At 46.1% G+C, this 20,567-nt stretch overlaps 1 protein-coding gene across 1 annotated transcript; it reads right to left on the reverse strand.

Annotated features, from left to right (window-relative positions):
• Window positions 1-797: 797 nt before the first annotated feature.
• On the reverse strand, window positions 798-5,223 carry LOC136457820 (uncharacterized). Its single transcript, XM_066457827.1, has 3 exons — window positions 3,057-5,223; window positions 2,227-2,353; window positions 798-1,694 (listed from the first exon to the last, which is right to left on the reverse strand). Exons 1-3 carry the CDS (start codon window positions 4,788-4,790, stop codon window positions 1,009-1,011), a joined length of 2,547 nt encoding a protein of 848 aa, XP_066313924.1. The 5' UTR covers window positions 4,791-5,223; the 3' UTR covers window positions 798-1,008.
• Between the last annotated feature and the right edge of the window lie 15,344 nt (window positions 5,224-20,567).

Genomic DNA, 20,567 nt, shown 5'->3' on the forward strand with positions numbered 1-20,567 from the left:
AATATCCCCGTCTTTCTGTAGCATTGATCATAAATATCGAAAGATATCATTCCTAGGCACTACTTGACCTTCCAAACTAATATCTTCCTCCTCCCGAGTAGTAGTGCTGAAGTCACATCTCATATACTCAGTTTTAGTTCAACCGAGTCTAAAACCTTTGGACTCAAAAGTCTTCCGCCATAACTCCAGTTCTGATTCATTCCTGTCCGGCTTTCATCAACTAGCACTACATCGTCCGCGAAAAACATACACCAAGGGATGTCCCCTTGTATGTCCCTTGTGACCTCATCCATCACTAAGGCAAGCAAATAAGTGCTCAAAGCTGACCCTTGATGTAGTCCTATCATAATCGAAAAGTCATCCGTGTCTCCATCACTTGTTCGAACTCTAGTCACAACATTGTTGTACATGTCCTTAATGAGGCCGACGTACTTCGTTGGGACTTTATGTTTGTCCAAAGCCCACCACATAACATCCAGGAATATATATATATAAATGTAAAAAAAAATAACATTTCTAACATTTCCGATTCAATTAGTGGTAAACTGGTACTATTTCATTTTGCAATCACCATGCCAAAAAGGTCGAACATGTTGATTTTGAATTCTCTTGGTTGCATCGAGATTCAGAGTGGGATCCTAATGCAGAACATGGGCAAACTAACGGTCTTCCAATTCATGCTTTTGCTTAGCACTAGATCCAGCAAAAGGTGCCTTTTTCATCACACAACAAAATGTACCCTGGCGTACAATGTTATCAGTTGGGTAAAAAGGAGAGCGACGAAAAGGCCACAAAGATTAGGAGACACTTTTAAGCTTTAGCACGTTTCCATTAGTAGAACATACAAAGGGTAAAACAACCGGGAGGCCCTTCAACCTTACATGACTTTGTACAAAATTTACTGCAGAGAAAAAAAACAAACATATCCGCAGTATCTTATTTATCCATAATCATGCGAGCAAAGTCCAAACATGTCAATATCTCACATAGAGCAGTCAATACGCCGTTTCACCAAAGGTCAACTGCGAACTCACAAACAAGCGCCTCAAGAATGTCGTTCTCGATTGCAATGCTGATATCAAATGCTTCAACCTGGCTTGCATCCCACCTGTCAGTCACTTGGTCCACTTCTTTGTCAGACACTTGTCCAAGAGCAGTCCCACTTGACTCCCTCCAGTTGGTGATATCTTCCAATACCTGGCGCTTCAACAGATCTTTGCTCAAACTGAGAGGCAACTTCAGCCAAGCCTTGTATCCACATTTGCCAAAATTGCAGAATTTTGAATCCAGTGATTCTATAATGCAGTCAAATAGGAAGTTGGTATGTTGATACTTCTTATCTTCAGTAAAATCTGAATACTCTCCTCCACTAAACATATCCATAGTATTTTCCAGCACTGCAACAATGAAAGGATGGCGTGGAAGACCTGATGTTGTGCTATGCAAGAGGCTACTGCCCAAAAGCAGTTCAGCATTTGATTTAGCTTCTTCAATGCTGCAGAGCCTGGATTCTAAGATATTAAAATCATGTGAAAGAAAATTCTGTAAACATAGTAACTTGTCATTGCCGTGGAGTGTTTCTTCAGCATCAGTTTTCCTTGTGTCAACTGACATTGCTAAATCGACAATGTCAGACTCCAAATTAAAGAGATCTTCCATCTTGTTCTCAATTGACACAATCAAGTCTTTTCCTTCTGAAAGCAAGAAGATAGAGTTCATTAACACATCACAAGTGCTACTGCTACCAAAATAACATGAACAAAACTTATACAGTACCTGCCCAAAATTTACAGGCTAATTCCATTGTACCACTCATAATAATTCTGGACTAAACGCTATCAACTCTAATCAGAGCAGCCAATTACAACAACAACAACAACATAGCCTTTCAGTCCCAAGCAAGTTGGGGTAGGCTAGAGGAGCCAATTACAAGCATTTTTTTTTGCTAGAAATGTCGAATTGTAAAACAATTAATAATCTGATTAACAATAACTAAGCATCTCGACCTGGCACAATTCAGAATTAATTTTCTTAATGGTTGAGCTCTGACAAACATGCCACTGAATTTGGTACTACAGTATCCAAGACATGATACACTTGTCAGTTTTGTGCTAGGCAGAATTTGGTTTCTTTTGACATTTCAGTAATATGTTTGATAGCTCCAAGCGCTGACAAACAAATAATACAAGTACCTATAGAAAAAGTCAAGGTAATAGAAATATTTACCATTCTTTTCAACTGGACTTCCTAAAGAAGTATCATTTGAGAAGGATGCTTCAAGGACTGATGTTGGACTTGGCTGATTAGGCTCATTGTTTAATGATGTGGCAGAAGAATCAACATCTTGTTCACCCTGTACATAGAATGAAAGAGGATGTCCAAATAGTTACCAAAGAGTATAGTAGTTAATTCATCAACCTTGTACAAAATTGTTCTGGAAGCTACCAGTTTGGTAAATGGTTAATTAAAAAAAGTTCAACAGTGCTCTAAACAAAAAAACAACTTTGTTGATAAAGAAAACATGAAATATTGTAAGTTCTATAAAAGTAAGAAAAGGATGTGGATGGCAGATCAACCGTTCATTTGCACAACAATTTCCAATGCATCTGACAATTGTATAAGGTTCATTAAAGAATGGTTCATAATGATGACTGATTTAACGCCATAAGAAATATTTTGATATAATCTTTTGTGTGGGACCAGAAATCTTCAATGTATAAGAATGCATGTAGAACATTGGTTAACAAACTGTATAAGTAGATGCATGCACTGATAACCTTAGTACCTTACCACATAGGAACGTCATATAGTACATGTTTTTTTGAGCAATAGTAGCCATCATACAACTTGGTTCATGTAACACTACAAGCACTAAAACTACACCATGTATTTACTAACCAAATTGGAAAAGAAAATGACATGAATAAAAATATATAGTTGTGAATCATCATGATCAACCATAGCAGCATTTTCTACAGAAACAACAAATCAGAAGCTCTGAAATAATAAGTGATAACAGACTAACAGTAAAGAAGGGTCCTGGCCTCTAAACTGACCTGATAGCATTTCCGAACATCGGGTGATTGATCATTGGAGAATATAAAACGCTTTCGATTGATGCAGTCAACATTTCCATTGCAACTTAAGGGTGCTGATGCACCAGAGTAGTTGCTACATTGGGAGACTGAAGTGCCCATGTCGTTTGTAAGGGCAGAAATGAGCTTTTGCAACAGAGGTGCATTCAATTTTGCTGAAGGTGAATCATCTGGTGTACACTCAATCCTGTCCGGCATGCCAAGCTCATTGATTCTTGCTTCCAACAGCCTGTTAAATTCAGCTTTCTCAGAAGTAGACATAACAGAAGGTGAAGCTTCCATATATCCTCTTTCACGAGCCGGCATATCAGTTGCTAGTCTACTTGGGGATCCACTCTTCGATAGATTGCTCCGCGATGAAGCTCTGGCCACTGACTTTGTAGATGATCTAGAAGTAAATGCAACTGCATTTCTGTCATCTCTGTTACTAGTTGCTCTATCATGCCCCACCTTCCTCCCTGATCCCCTTTTATGCGCAGATCCATTGCTTGAAATCCTACTTGTGGATGCAAATCCATTTTGGCTGTTCAAATCCCTGCGGATCGTGCTCCCTTGTCCACTGATCGATCCCACGAGCTCTCTTCTTGGACCAGAACCACCGTGTGCAACCTTCCTAGTAGCAGACACCAATTCACGAGCGCGTCCAACTAGGCGCGTCGAACCAGCCAAGTCCCCAGACTCTGTAATCCCAGAAACCTCCGGACGAGTAGCTGTTGCCCGTTTGCGCAACAACCTCTCATCTCCAGTTTGAACGGCAGCAGCACTCGATCTGACTCTGGCACAAGTGCGCATTACCTCATTTCTTACTCTACTCTCCCTGTGCTTGGCATCCATACCAGAGCTCCGTTTGCTCCTGTTTCCATCACCAAAATCCATTCTAGGCAACAATACCATGCTGGTACTGGTACTGATCGCTGCATCGGCATTGTTAGTGGAGCAATGGTCGTGCCTACGCGAGACAGCAGCGGTGTCGCAATCTGTCTCCGCAGGAAGACCAGGAGGCTGTACCTGTACCCGCGCGGAACGCTCCAAGGGCAGGCTGTCCGAGCGAGACAGGAAGTCGTCGGCCATTCCCGACGAGCCGTGAAGCAAGGCGCCGGCGTGGCCATCCTTGCGGCGGTGCTGCGGGGAAGAGCAGGCGTACGCGAGGGCCACCCTGGCGCTTGCCCGTGAGCCCTGGTCCAGCAGCTTGGCCGCGGCCGCGTGCACGAGCCGGGTCCGCCTCGGGCTCCGCGCCGGCAGGTCGGCCCCGTGGTGGCTCCTGGCCGTCGTCGGCGCGGGCGCAGGAAGGCGACGGCTCCGGGTCGTAGGCAGCACCAGCTCGACCGCCGAGTCGGCGGCGCCGTCCGGGCGCGACGCCTCCACCTTCCTCTGCTTCTGCGGTCTGGGCGGCGCGGCGGTGGCGGGCCAGGAGTCCAGGCCCATGAGGCGCGCGACGACGCCCGGGGCGGGCCCATCATCGGCCGGGTGCGGCGGCGGCGGCGTCGGGGAAGCAGGAGGCGGGCACGGGAGCCTGCGTGGGGAGGAGGAGGAGCGGAGGGAGAGGGAGGAGGGGAGGAGGCGCCGCGGGGAGAATAGCCTGCGCTTGCGCGCGAGGCGGCGGTGCCAGTCGAGGAGGTGGAAGAGCACGCCGCCCGTGCAGCCGCCGCCGGGGAACGGCGGCGGCTTCTTCTCCACTATGGCGAGGCTGCTCATCCCTCTACCTCCTCCTCGCCTGCTGCTAATGCGGCCTCCCGTCTCCGTGCCAGGCCGTGCCGCTCGGGGCCCCGTGCTTTAACCGACCCGTGCTTCGATCCGGGAGCTGAAAGGTGTAGTAGCTGGCACGCAACGGCAGCTAGCTCCTCTGCCTCTGCTCCTCCTCCACCCCGGCACGCGCCGCGAGGAGGAAGGTCCAGGGAGGCAACAGGGTCGAGCGTGGGCGTGGCCTCCCTTGAAGAGAAGGTGGCGACCCGGTCTGTTCACGGAGGCAGGGGTTGCGGATGACAGGTGGGGCTGTGTGAAGTGCGGGCGCAGGTGTCGGACTGTCAGTGAGAGGAGGTAGCGTGGAAGAGAAGAACGCGTCGCGAGGGAAGCAACCTTCTCTGGTGGCGCAGGGCTCTGCACGGGACGCGAAGCGGAGGAAGAAGGACCGAGGACGAGGACGATGGCCCATGCATGGGCATGGAAATAGAGCAGCCGAGTAGAGATAGCACAGTAAAATGGTGACTGCTGGTTCGGTGTGTCCGTGTGTGCGTAACAGCTGACAGGTCGGGCCTGGGCATCAGAGTAGGAGGCAGCGCGCTTCACCGACGAGGTAGAAGGAATTGGAGGGACGATGCAAGTGGATGGCAGCCTTCTCCGCTGCCGCCTGCTTGTCCTTTCTTTGTGCCGGCGGGAGCGGAGGCGGTGGCCGTGCGCTCAAAGCTGCTAAATAAGATAAGGTTAGAGCGGAGAAATTTGTGGCTTTTCAGTTTCCTTGTAATAATTTCTCAGTATGGTATGTAGTGGCCGGTCAAAAGCTTCAAAAACATATACTACAGGAGTCCCGAAAAGCAACAAAAGTCGAAAGATTTTTTTTTTAAAAAAACATGAATGGGCTCACAAAGGTAATCTGTATTTTTAGCTTATTTTTAATTAAAAATTTTCTCACAACAAATCCCTATTTCATTTTTTTTTCAGGCCCGCGACCACCGACAGGGGCAGAAACTCGTCTGTTTCTCTCTCCATGACTATCACGACGTAGTCATGCTCAAATCATGGCGCTGTGTTTTTCATGCGTACTGTAACAAAAGACAAGGACGTACTCCTCAGTCCCTAAATGTCTCGTTTTCGTTTATGGATAAACAACTTTTACTAAATATATATTAGAAATATTAATATTTATGATACATAATTAGTATCATTAGATAGATATTTGAATCTAATTTTTTAATATATTTATTTTAAAATAAAAATGTTGCACGTATTTTTTATAAATCGAGTCAAAGTTATCGACATGTAAATCGTGGCACTAACATTTACGAATGGAGGGAGTACTGTTGTCTGTCAGATTAATGGCGACGGGATATGCAGCCTGTTTGTTTGGCTGGGCTTGTTCGTTGCTGAATCGTGAAAAAGTACTGTTTGTTTGGCTGGGCTTGTTCGTTGCTGAATCGTGAAGAAGTACTTGTAAGAGAAAAATACTATTGGATGAAAATTGGCGGAGGGCAGGAGATTGTAGAGACAGGCGTCGAGCCGAGAAGAGCTCCGCGTGTGTCTGGCCGACGGATCTACACACAGGCGAGGCGAAGGCGATGCGAAAAAAGGGTTCCTCGCTTCTGACACTCGTGTCCCCGCAGCGGACGTCTGCGCCGCTGGCAGGCAGGGGCAGGAGTGGATCGATTAGTCAAAGCGGCGGTCGAAGCGACTCCGTGATGCCGACGACGGCTGGGCCACGGGCCAACAGTGCCGGCGGTCTGCATCGGCAGGAGCAGGGATCACACCGACGCCGTGTCGCCGACACCCTCCTCACAGTCGCACCCACAGCACAATCTGTTCTCGCAGCGTGTGCCCAGCTGCCAATGCCAGTAGCCTGGCCAGCCGAGGGCCATTGTTGCAGTTTGCGGCTTCGGCAAGCAAATGTTCGCTCACAGCTCTCGATCGGATCGGCATGTGCATCTGAGAATCTACGGTCACAGTTACTCTACTCATACAAATATTATTATTATTTTTAAAAAATGTTTAATTAAACTTAAAATTGTTACTTCTAGACAAGCCAGATTTCATTCTTTCCGGTAGTTAACCCAGTTCAAAGGTCGTCTGTGATTAGAGGATGACCAGCAGAAACACTGGCATCTAGATATTCATATGCGTAGTAAGTACTTGAGTGGGCAAATTATGTTCCTGCCCTCATTTTGACATATAATTACACATTTGCCCCTTCTTTTTAGACTTTGCAAATTTGCCCTTATTTTTCTAACTTCCAAACTTCCGTTTACCCCTACTTCAACAAAGCGTCGCCCGAAGCAATTTAATGGAAAATAAAAAAAAGAAATGAAAATGGTAGTCCAAATAACTTTAATACCCCTGCTTTATCCTCGAGACCATCCGTCTATTTTCTTCTCACGTCTGGATCATATCTAGACTCCCTGAACGGTGGACGCACGGACTGGAGGAGAGGTCTGCCATCGCATCTCACGACGCAGGCGGGTGGCACCGTGGCCTAGCAGCACGGTAGATGGGGCAGGGTAACCGAGTTTTCGTGAGCGGGGTAGGCACGAGACCGGCGTTGCGAGCTGCGCCAGTGGGCGGGCGACCAACGCAACAATATGTGTGGGTAGGCAATACGGCACGACGGCAAGCTCTGGCAAGCGGCATCGTGAGCTTCTCTGACGAATAACGATGGTGGAATTGCTTCCTTGGTTACTGTGTAAACTCTTCAACTTTTATGCAAGTATAGGTTTGTTTCGGTTTATTGGAAGATTTAGGATTAATAATTTAGCATTTACTCTCATTATTTTGGTCTACTTAGATGTGACTATTGTCATTTACCTGGAAGATATATTTGACAGTTATTTAATATATCAAATGTATGATGCCATTGTTATTTAATCGGAAAATATATTCTACCATTTTTTTCATATCCAGGTATAAAAACGTATGGATCATAGGGTCATTCATGCCAAGGGCATATATGTCTTTGTGGCCTCTAACACACACCATTAGTATTACCGAATGAGGGCAACATGAACACGCAATTTCAGAAAGTAAGAGCAAATCTGTAAATTCCAAAATGGAGCAAACATGCAGTTAGATGTGAAAACGAGGGCAGAAATGCAATTGGCCCCTATGACTTTAATATGGAAGGAATTATAGGTTAACACCAATGACAATGTGAGAAGCATGTTTTTAAGGTGACGGATAAAGGATTTAGGTTTATAGCAATAACGTGTAAGAATTTTTTCTATAAAAAACTGGTGAACAGTCCATAGACAAACAATAACCGATGGTTACGGTACATTATTGCTAGCCTGCTAGCGCGCTACGTGGAATAGACTGTATCATTGTAAGCGCCAGCCCTTTGTTCGAACGGATCCATGATGCGCGCCTCATGATCTGCAAATCATTTTCCTCGAGAATTAAATCTTTTTTGTTTTGAGTGGCCCCACCACCCCACCAACCAGCATGGCTTCATGGCTAGGTGCTTCAACTAGTAGTGGATCATGGCCTCATGGGATGGTGATAATGATACCACTGTGAGCAAACTAACCTTATTGTTATGCTCCAGAGTGATTATAAGTCTCATTTCTCGATGTGTTAATTAATCTCATATCTAATTAAATGTATAAAATATAACTAATATTTATGATAGGTAACATGAAATATATATTCTTAACTTATTTAGAGATACAAATGTTGTTTTGTTTTTCTATAAATCTAGTTAAACTTAAAATCGATTGATTCATAAAAAAAGATTTACATTTCATTTGGAACTGGAATTGTTAAATTCATTCTTTAATACTCCCTCCGTTCCAAAATAAGTCTCCGTCTAGCATATCAAGGAGTCAACCAATATTAATTTTGACTATATTTATAGAAAATAGTATCATAAATATTAATATTTTTTAATATATATTTTGTCAAAGTTTGGATTGTTTAATACTCCCTCCTTCTGCACACAAGTGTCAGCTCTAGCATCCACCTATCACCTGCAACAGAGTAGGACAAACCATGAGTATTCAATTGTACTCCGCAAGACTTATCCGTCAGAAGAAAGGAAACGACTCCAAGGATATGTAAGGCCATCTGACTTATGGATTTATTGTATCAACAGGAGCATTACTAAATGTGCGTCCTTATATTCAATTTATTAGCAGTTATCATTAGTTTATTAACTAACCATTCTATACAAGCACCTATTCTAGTTTCAAGCAGGTGGTAAGCAATCAGAAACATTTTACCATCTTTCATATTCTAGTTCTTACTACGGCGCTTGATTTATCGGAGACCAATACTAGGGTACCCAAAGAGGAGGAGCTAATTACCATAAACATTGATTCATCCGAGCAGTCAAGAGTGCGACTACGGCTCGAACCGACCCCCAGGCGCGCAAGCTCCGCCTCGCCCGACCCTAAGGCCACAGGTTCCGCCTTGCCCGACCCTAAGGCTACGGGCTCCACCTCGCCCGACCCATGGGTTTGCGCTCTGCCTCGCCTAACCCCTAGGCCATAGGCTCCTCCTCGCCCGACCATTGGGTTTGCGCTCTGCCTCGCCCGGCCCTTGGGTACGTGCTTCGCCTCGCCCGACCCCGAGGGGGCAGGCTCTGCCTCGTCTCCCTTTAGGGGTAGGCTCCGCCTCGCCTGACCTTGAGGCCGCGTGCTTCGCCTCGTCTGACCTCCGGGGACAGGCTCCACTTTGCCCGACCTCTGGGGGCAGGCTCCGCCTTGCTCGACAGCCGAGGCCGCGAGCTCCGCCTCGCCCGACCTCTGGGGACAGGCTTCGCCTCGCTCGACCCCGAGGCTGCGGGCTTCACCTCGCTCGACCTTTGGGGGCAGGCTCTGCCTCGCTTGACCTCTTGGGTGCGGGCTCTGCCTCACCCGATGGGGTTCCATATCACCGCCAACCACTCTGGGTACAAGCATATGGGCCTGGGTCAAAGCTCTAACGCCAAGGAAAAGACCAGCATGCCCTGATATAACCTGTGGCCACGATGGGCCATGCCTGAGGATTCACATCAAGAACAGCATCGGGCGTACCGGTACTATTCTGCCTAACCCTCGTAAGAACACTGACAGGCACGCTGGTTCACCATAACGTCCACTAGGACAGAGTGGAGCGCCATGATCGGTAGACGACGCCTGCGCCTAGTGCCAGTGACGGACAAGACCGCGATATGGCACCATCCCTATTGACATCTACAGTGTCTATGGGACCCGCATGAAGGAGAAGAAGGACCCGATGATCCTGAAGGCCTTCGGCTCTCCCTCTCTCGTTCTCCTCTTTCCCTCTGCTATAACCCGTGCTTTCCCCTGGCCTATAAAAAGGAAAGCAGGGCACTCCATTGAAGGGTATCTGATAACCAATCGGATCGATTCAAGCCAGGTCCAAACAAACCCATCGAACCCCGAACACACGGCTAAGCAGCAACCGAGCTCTCTCAGCACCCGTTCACTCCTTTCACCAGAGACTTGGGACCCGTCCCTCTCTTGCCCCTTCATAACCCCTACTATAAACTTTCTGTGCTAGTAACACGAGCAGCAGCAACAAACTGAACATAGGGATATTCTACCCGAACTAGTATAAACCTCGTGTCCTCTAAGCACACTATCCGAGCCAGACGCGTAATATTAGAAATTTATTCATCGTTGGTGACTCGAAACATCAACAATTGGCACGCTAGGTAGGGGCCTTTTGCTCATCTTGACATCCACACCAGGCCTCGAATGGCTAGTCATAATGTTAGCTAGGTCTAGGGCGCGCATGTGCGCTTTGAGAACCTGGACTTTATCGTCACAACAGAGGGAGAGTTGGTGTGGACTCCTATCATCGTCCAACCTCTCTACTCCACCGTCCTCGATGCGATCGCCGAGGTGGTTGAGAACTGCAGCAGCACGCACCGGAGGCCTACGCCTCTGGGAGTGACCAACTCCTCAGCTTCGACTACGGGAGGTTAGAGCGCCAGCTCGGTGCCTTCCTAGGACCCCGACCATCCTGAGAGAACCTGCGCCACCTCACCTTCTCGTTCGCTAATGTCATGACATAGCTCGCTGGAGGAGAGCCGCTCTCCCTAGAATACCTCATTCGGAATGCCCCAACAGCACTCCTGTTCGGTCTTCGCAACGCCGTGGAGACCGTTGGCCACCTTATGGCGCAACGCACGCCTCCATCCCCTGTGAACGACGAGTTCATGGAGATGACCGAATATATCATGGAGACTTTCCACAGACTCCTCATAGGAGAATTAGAGTTGCCCTCTAGCTCTGACTCCAGCAGGGGGAGCCATCACCCTTCTCATGAGTGTTTCATGGCAGGTACCCCCGAGAGACACATCGAAAGCATTCATGAAGAAGAGGCTACCCCAATGAATGACATTGATGGTGAGGTTGAGGGGGATGTTGGGGCCCCGCCTCGCCTATGGGTGGAGCAGCTAAAGGCCTAGCACCAAGAGCTCGAAGAAGCACGACTTCAGCTTGAGCAGGAACATGCAGAGCTTGTGCGAGGGATCGAGTGCCACAGAGACGGTGGGCGTGCGCACGCCATGGCCCATGATGTGAATCGGAGGATCATCGAGGATGATGAAGTGCTCCCACACTTCACCTGAGCAAGCCAGAACATCGCTACTGCGGTAGCCTTGATCCAGGTGCTCTAGGGGCCCACGACGCCCAAGGATCGTCGGGCCCATCGCGAGATTTGCACGCTACTCGAGCGTGTGGTGGCATAGCAGGTCGAGAGCTCGCTGTCCCGATGACATGAGCTCAACGCTAGCCAGCGCACTCCCTTAGAGCGACCCAACAAGGACATATCAGTCCACCAGGTGCTGCAAGGTGGTAGGCCACGCGCTGCAGTCCCGATGCATGAGCGTCTCGGCCGCCACCCTTGATGCCCGTAGGCATACCCACGACGATGCGAGGGAGGGAGCTAGCTGTGGCTACCGCCCTCATCATGGTGGACGCTACAATAGCGGCGAGAACCGAAGCCTAAGCGCCGACATGCCGAGACCTCAGTCCTTTGGCCGACACATCCTAAACACTATCTTCTCACTATAGTACCGACCACCAACCAATATCCTAAAATACTCTAGGGAAATGAACCCCAGACTGTGGCTCGAGGATTATTGACTTGCTTGCCAAGCCGGTGGAGCGGAAAATGACAATTTCATTATCCGCAACCTTCCGTTGTTCCTGGCCGATTCGGCACGAACATGATTGGAACACCTTCCACCCAATAAAATCCAAAGTTAGGCGGACCTGAAAGAGATCTTTGTGGGGAACTTCTAGGGCACATACATGCATCCTAGAAACCTATGGAATCTCAAAAACTATTGACAGAAGGCTAGGGAAACCCTTTGTGGGTACATCTAGCGCTTCTCCTAGCACTGCAATGAGCTGCCTAACATCGCCGATGCCGATGTCATAGGAGCTTTCCTTTCTAGAACCACCTATGAGTCCCTGGTCCATAAGCTAGAACGTGAGGGCCCATGAACCACCAAGGAGCTCCTCGACATCACCACCAGCTATGCCTCAAGCGAGGAGGCGATCGGAGCGACCTTTGACCTTCCTCAAAGGCAAGGCAAAGCGGGATGAGGATGTCGGTGGAGGTGCCTCCAACCATCCTAGCAAGAAGAATAACAAGCAACAGCGCGAGGGCTCGCTCGTGGACACCACCGACCATAAGGGGGGGTCAGAAGCCCACAGTGGGTACCCCGAACCACTTCGAGAAGCTGCTCGAAGAGCCATGCCCGAACCATGATTTCCCCATCAAGCACCTATACGAGGACTACAGCCTCATAAAGCGGTTCTTGTCCGGAGGCTCCAACAAGGGCGAGCACAGGGGTGACCCCAACCTAGCCATAGAAGACGTTGGGGAGAAGGACGATGGCTTTCCGACACTAGATGGCTGCCTCATGATCTTTAGAGGGTCGGCGGCCTATGACTCCAAGCATCGCCAGAAGTTTGCATGCCACGAGGTCTATACAGCAGAGCCGACCATGCCTACCTTCCTTCGATGGTCGGAGTTCGCCATAACCTTCGATCGGACCAACCACCTAGAATGCATCCCATAGCCAGGATGATATCCACTTGTGGTCAACCCAATCATCGACACGAAGCGACTCACCAAGAAACTGAGGGATGGAGGCAGCGGCCTCAACATCATGTACGCGGAAACGCTCGATGCCATGGGCATCGACCGAGCGCGCATCTAGCCAACCGGGGTGCCTTTCCACGACATTGTTGATGCAAAAGTGGATCTACAAACACAAAGGGCTAATACCCGAATCGATATCCAAAGCGTGCCAGTCGATTTGACCTGTTAATCAACAAGGATGAGGATACGAGCACTTTGGTCCTGACAACAGCGATACGCCCGAAAGTCACGGCCAAGAGGTACTCACGCGGAACTCGAGAATCGCCGAAGGTCGCACTGAAGCGATGCAACTCGCCGAATCAATGAGAACTCGTAAAAAGGAAAAAATATACAAATTGACGAAGTCGCCGAAAAGTAAGTAGATGCAAATAGGAGTAAAAATTGGTTTTGATATTGATTGATTTATATTGCATTGCCCCTCAATCTATATTTATACCCTGATCTAAAGAGACATAACCAAATACGACTAGGACACCAAGTCCATATCTAAGGAAACACGTGACTCTTACATGAATCATACTCTAACAAATATAGAAAAGGAAATCAACTCCTATCTATTTCCCTGTCCGCCTCAATTACGATAGAATTCTCACCGACCTCCTTTCCATCGGCATACTTCCTGTTTCATCGGCAGTAGTTTTCAAGCCTTCCTTCATCGGCATCGACTATAACATCTCCAACCTTATCGGCAACGCCCGAGTCTAAATCAACCTTTCTATCGATCACCACCATTCATCGGCAACCATCTTTACAAGCTGATTTTTATCGACTGTCAGCGTATACAGTAACTTTCCTCCTGCCGATTAGCCCACTCTGATCATTTTGACACGTGCCAAAAACGGTGTCAACACATGCCCCCCCAATTTCAGAGTATAAAACCATTAATGCTCTAAAATTTACTCCAGATAACGTTTGCCTTCGCCCAATTACCGTAACTCATCCTCCAAGCCAAAACTTGATCTATTATCAAATCTAATCAAATCTAGTCCTGATTCACGCACCTCAGTAAACATCGCACAATTTCCAACCACTCTTGCCCTGATTATGGTTAAGATACCGAAACAATAATCCATCGGCAAGATCCTAACATAATAATGCCGCCATTTTCAGAATTAAAATATCCTATACCGAGATCTCTTCCAAGTCATAATTACTTGCCATCAAATCATTTGTATAATCCCTTGATTATCATGCGAACAGTTACCATATCCATCTGAACCACCTCGACCCACATGCGCGCGGCATAGAGATAAGTCCAGAATACCCCTACTCCAAGCGGCTTATAAATAGATTTCTCCGGAACGCTCGTCTTCTACCCTCAGACTCCAATCTTTGGCATTCTCTCTTTTCGGTGGCGACTCCGATGAATAACTGCGCGACCTCAACCAACAAGAACTTTTCTCTAGCGTCAACCTCGAGTCTCCAGCTCGTGCCTCCATCTACCTCAAGATAATGGCAATCAACTTCGACGTCCCTGCAGTTCGTTCCACTTCTGTTACTTTTTACCTCGATTCCTCTGGTCTTTGCGAGTTCATACAGTTGGTAATTTTTTCTCTTTTTCTTTGTTCTTCGGATCCTCTAAACTTAGGAACTTCGCAACAAATTAGTTATTCCAACCGATCAGCCGCATTTCTAATGCCTAGGACCAATGGGCAACCCAGATCCAACTGATCTGATTAATGTAGAGGTTAACAGAATCCCTTTTAGAGCCCAAAATTTCTCTCTGAATTTATGGAAAGATACATTCCGATCTTGGCCCAAAACCACCAAAGGGTGGAAAGATTGGTACTTGAGGGTCAAAAGGTCGATGCAAGTACACTAGGCAGAACGGAAGCTAGACCAATGCATTAGGCTATCCATTGCCGATATGCAAAAGAACGAGTCAATGATGATTGCAGCTGCTTACTTCTGGTCAGACACAACAAACACTTTTATGTTTGGACATGGCCCAGCTACTCCCACACTTGCCGATGTCTACATGCTCACTGGCTTAGACATTTCAACTACCGATGAAGGCTCCATCTATGGCAGAAAATCTGAATATAGGGTGAATACCCGCAACATCGGCGGTTGGACGGGATATATTCAAGAATGCCAGAGGATCGGGACAGTTAACCAGACGGAACATGCCACATTCTTGAATATGTGGTTAGAAAAATTTATCTTCTGTGGTCGATCAGTAGGACCATCCAACGCCTTCCTCCCCACGGCTGAACTCTTGGCCAATGGTGTAAGGTTCCCTCTTGGCCGATACCTTCTGAGCTCCACTTATCATCTTCTTCATCAAGTGTCTCAGAAACTTTTGCTTGGTGAACCCGTCGGCAACTTAGGAGGCCCGTGGTGGTTTATCAACATGTGGCTGAATGCCCATATGCACAAATGTTTGCAATGGGACTTCTTTGCCCAACAATTCCCACGAGAAATTGCTGAAGACCATGTGCTTGGGGATGAGGAATCGGCAACATGCTCACCCCTCAATTTTGGTGAAGCCATAATTGTCCTCCCTGGAACAAAGGCCAATGAAGACCAGATCGGCAGATTCTTCCAAAGCTTCTATAATGGTCTTTCTCGTGATCATAGGGCCTGGGTACCTTATATTGACGAAGAAAACAAATTCCCCCTTCTTTTCAACTTTGCCGATGACACTCTGAATTAGGATAATGAACTCATGATGGTCATCATTACTCCTAGGGCAATCCCAGTAAACACATTCGGTAGCGGGAAAAACACCAATATCACGTATGAATTTTACAATCCATCGGCAGTATCCTGTCAATTGGCTTTTGGGCAACTGCCAATCAAACTTTGTTTTGCCGATGTGATCAAACCCAGAGAAACAATCACCTGCGGAACAGATTGGAGCAGGGTAGTGCGACTCTCCCCCGATACCGATACTACAGATGTCGATCTATCCATCTGGACGCCAGCATCTTTCATCACCGAATCATATAAGCAATGGTGGCGAGAGTGGAGGGAACAACTGTTTGCAACATTTGCTCACACATATCGGCACATGATCGACCCTAAATACGCCATTCCCGATGACGCAGTAAGTTTCTTTTAACTCCCTTCTGCTTTTTCCTTTCATATATCGGTAACTAACTTTCTCGTGATAGGTTAACAACCCAGCACCATCTATGAGCAAAAGTGGGAAACCCTTCGATCTTCGGCCTGTTTCTCCGATATCACCGATCGGCTACAACGCCCCCACCTTAGCTGCTTTGACTCACCAGAAGACTCGTGCCAAGACCATCACCTCCAAGTCCAAATTGGCTACAGCTAGGGCTACTCCATTGGCTGCTGCTACAACCCTGATCAAGGCATTCAAGGTAACAACCCTGTTTATTTCTACTCATGCCGATCACAGACTGTATTAACATTAATCATCAGGGTGTAAGAGCCGCTGCTGGATCGTCATCAAGCACCACTACCTCTAATAAACCTTCAGAGGTATTCCTTTGATTTTACATTTTATCTGTTAAATATCATACCTTACACTTGTTTTGCAGCAACAAATGGGTACATCGGCAAGCGTACCAGATGTTCAAGCTCCACAACCAACAAGTGCCGATGCCCCCAGCCAACCGTTGCTGAGGCCCAAGCAAAGTGCAAAGCCTTAACAGATGCCGAGGCACAGCCAAAACGATAGAAGTCCATGCCGATCCCCACATCTGCCCCAACGTCTGCAAGCCGGCAAGAATCAGTCGATGCAACTGAGCAAGCAGTTAATCCTCCTGTACAGGACATACCATCGGTCATCATACCCCAAGGGCCAACCACTGATGAGGCCACAGAGGATATCCCATCGGCAAGCTCAGCCAATCCTCCACATGGCATACTCCAGGCTGCTTCCTCCAGCCAAGTACAGGAAATTGCCTTGAAACAGGTAAGCCGATTGACCTAGTTGATTTATAATATTCATACTTATCCTTAACTGACCTCTTTTTCTTTTTCTCAGGAACAAGACTCCCCAAACAGCCTATTTTCCTTTGCCATTGACGTTTCTGATGATGATGGAGAGGAAGCAAGTTCTTCCCTTGCACTAGGAACAATATCGGCAGAAATTAAGTCCAAGTTGGAAGCTCTCCTGGACTTGTTACAGCAGGATACCACCCAACTGGTAGATGACTCAGACCCCGCAAAGGCAATTTTCAAAACAATCCGTGGCCAGGTCCCTACGGATATTGAAGAAGCACTCTTCCCAGCAGCCCATTTAGAAAGCCACCAACTGCAATATCAACGGGCTGCTCAACGCATTGCCGATAGAGCAGCTCAGGCTCAACTCAAAGAAGAGATGCTACAACTGAAATAGATTGCCGATGAGAAGCACAAGGGCATCAGCAACTTGCAGACTTCGGGCGCTGAACTTAAGCAGAAAATCTTAGATTTATCGGCAAAAAGGATGGCTCTATTGGCTGAATTGAAAGAAGTCGAGGCAGCCTTAACTCATGCCCAACAAGAAGAAAGCTAGCTACCTGATGCCATCAAGTCCCTTCAGCAAGAAAGAGACATCCAGGCTCGCAAAGCCTTGGCCATGAAGAAAAAACTCAAGCCTATGAAGGGTGCTGCCGATGAAGACATCAAAGAAATGAAGGAAGCCGACCAGATTCGCCTGCGTGTGATATTGGCTATCCAATCCTTGTTAAACTTGTAAATCTTGTCTATTGCATCGGCACTTTATGAGACATTGACATCCTTATATAATTCTAGCCGATAGGACTGTTATCGGCACTTATACTTTTATACATCCATCCAGATACTAGGGTAATATTTCTTTAAATATTTTCCATTTAATGCTCTGGAAAACACAACCCCTTCAAGAGTTTCTAGAATATATGCGTTACTAGAAACAGACTGATTTATCCGATATGGACCTTCCCAATTAGGAGACCACTTTCCAAACTTTGAACTTTTAGTCCCAATCGGTAAAATCAATTTCCAAACCAGATCTCCATCGGCAAACTCCTTTACCTTCACCTTCTTGTCATACCATCTGGCTACTCTTTTCTTATTTTCTTCGATGCTAACTAAAGCCCTTAACCAATGACCCGCCACATCTTCCAACTCATCCTTCATAAGAGTATCATAATCATTGGTTGTCAGCTGATTTTGAGAACGTATTCGCCTAGAGCCATTTTTAATTTCCCAAGGCAATACTGCGTCGTGTCCATATACTAACTGATAGGGCGTTACTTTGGTTGCACCATGACATGACATCCGATATGACCACAAGGCTTCATTTAATACTATATGCCACCTCTTAGGATTTTCTTTAATTTTGCGCTTAATGAGTTTGATGATACCTTTGTTAGAAGCCTCAGCCTGACCATTAGCTTGAGCATAATATGGAGAAGAATTTAAAACTTTAATTCCCATACCTACAGCAAACTCATCAAATTCTCCCGATGTAAACATAGTACCCTGATCGGTAGTGATAGTTTGAGGAATACCAAATCGGTAAACAATGTGCTCTTTCACAAAATCGATCATATTAGCCGATGTCACCTTTTTTAAAGGAATTGCCTCAACCCATTTTGTGAAATAATCGGTAGCAACCAGAATAAATTTATGTCCTTTGCTCGATGGCGGATAAATCTGACCGATGAGATCAATAGCCCATCCCCGGAACAGCCAAGGTTTAATTATAGGGTTCATAGCCGATATAGGCGCTCTTTGAATATTACCAAACTTTTGACACCCCTGACATCCTTTAGAATATTTAAAACAATCTTCAAGAATAGTCGGCCAATAGTATCCATTCCTTCTAATCATCCACTTCATCTTGAAAGCCGATTGATGCGCTCCACACACTCCTTCATGAATTTCACCCATCAAGCTTTTCGATTCATCACTGCTAACACATCTGAGTAAAACTCCATCTATAGTTCGATAATATAATTCATCATTGAGGAGCACATACTTGGTAGCTTGGAACCTTATACGTCTTTCAACCTTTTTATATGGATCCTTTAAATAATCGACAATCTCTTTTCTCCAGTCATCGGTATCGACTGCCGATGTTAGCACTTCCTGAATAGGCTGATACCCTGAAGCATGCTGAGCTAGTCGATTAGCCTCTTCATTATGCAGTCGAGAAATATGTTCAAGACAAAAATCTCTAAACCCTTTCAACAATTGCAAACATCTTTCATAATACGAAATTAAAACTTCACTTCGGCATTCATAAATCCCAGTCAATTGATTTATAACTAGCATAGAATCACCAAAGATTTCAACAGCATCGACACGTATCTCCTTCAGCAATTCTAACACTTTTATCAAGGCTTGGTATTCAGCCTGATTATTTATCGATGTAGCAACAATCGGCAATGAAAACTCATACTTCCTTCCTTAAGGTGAAATCAACATAATGCCGATACCTGCTCCTTCACCACATGTGGACCCATCGAAGAAAAGTGTCCAAGGAGCAACCTCCAGAGAGTCCACTGTATTACAATGCTGAGTGACAAAATCAGCCATAACCTGCCCCTTAACTGCCTTAGTCAATTCGTAACATAGTTCAAATTCTGATAATGTTAAAATCCACTTGCCGATTCTACCACTTAATATCGACATCGACAGCATATACTTGACTATGTCGTCTTTGCATATGACCGTACATTCGGCAGATAACAAATAATGTCTTAATTTGACACAAGAAAAGTATAAACACAGACATAATTTTTCGATGGCCGAATACCTTGTCTCAGCATCCACTAATCTTCTGCTCAAATAATAAATAACACGTTCTTTCCCTTCAAATTCTTGAATAAGAGCTGAACCGATAACGGTATCATCAGTTGACAAATACAACCTGAAAGGTTTCCCGTGTTGAGGTGGAACTAGCACTGGAGGATTTGTTAAATATTTCTAAATTTCATCTAGGGCTAACTGCTGCTCAGCTCCCCATACAAATTCCTGATCGGCTTTTAATTTAAGTAATGGATCGAAAGCCTTGATCTTACCCGACAGATTAGATATGAATCTTCTAATGAAATTAATCTTACCGATCAAAGATTGTAATTCAGTTTTATTGACAGGAGCAACCACCTTGTTAATTGCATCAATAGACTTCCTACTGATTTTAATGCCCCGCTGATGCACCATAAAACCCAAGAATTGACCTGCCGATACACTAAATGCACATTTATTAGGATTCATCTTCAATCCATGCTTCCTTGTGCACTCCAGTATCTTTCGTAGATCAGCTAGATGTTTTGTGATATCTCCAGACTTAATCACTACATCATCAATGTAGATCTCCACTAATGTACCGATGTATTCATGAAAAATAAAGTTCATAGCTCTTTGATAAATAGCGTCGGCATTTTTCAAACCAAACGTCATGACTATCCACTCAAACAACCCTACATGACCTGGACATCTGAAAGCAGTCTTGGGAATATCTTCTTTAGCCATGAATATTTGATTGTAACCTGCATTACCATCCATGAAACTGATAATTTGATGTCCGGCTGCAGCATCAATCAACAAATCAGTAATCGGCATTGGATAGCCATCCATCGGTGTGGCTTTGTTGAGATTCCTAAAATCAATACTAACATGAAGTTTTCCATTTTTCTTATAAACAGGAACCACATTAGAGATCCACTCTGCATATCGACACTGCCAAATAAACTTTGCCTCAAT

This window comes from Miscanthus floridulus, chromosome 6 (genome assembly GCF_019320115.1).
Source record: "Miscanthus floridulus cultivar M001 chromosome 6, ASM1932011v1, whole genome shotgun sequence".
Classification (NCBI taxonomy): Eukaryota; Viridiplantae; Streptophyta; class Magnoliopsida; order Poales; family Poaceae; genus Miscanthus; species Miscanthus floridulus.

Coding starts and splice junctions, on each gene's coding strand:
- LOC136457820 (XM_066457827.1), bottom strand. CDS start 4,790: ATGAGCAGCCTCGCCATAGTGGAGAAGAAGCCGCCGCCGTTCCCCGGC. Junction 2,354..3,056: donor ATGTTCGGAAATGCTATCAG/GTCAGTTTAGAG, acceptor TTCTATGTACAG/GGTGAACAAGATGTTGATTC. Junction 1,695..2,226: donor AAGTCCAGTTGAAAAGAATG/GTAAATATTTCT, acceptor TCTTGCTTTCAG/AAGGAAAAGACTTGATTGTG.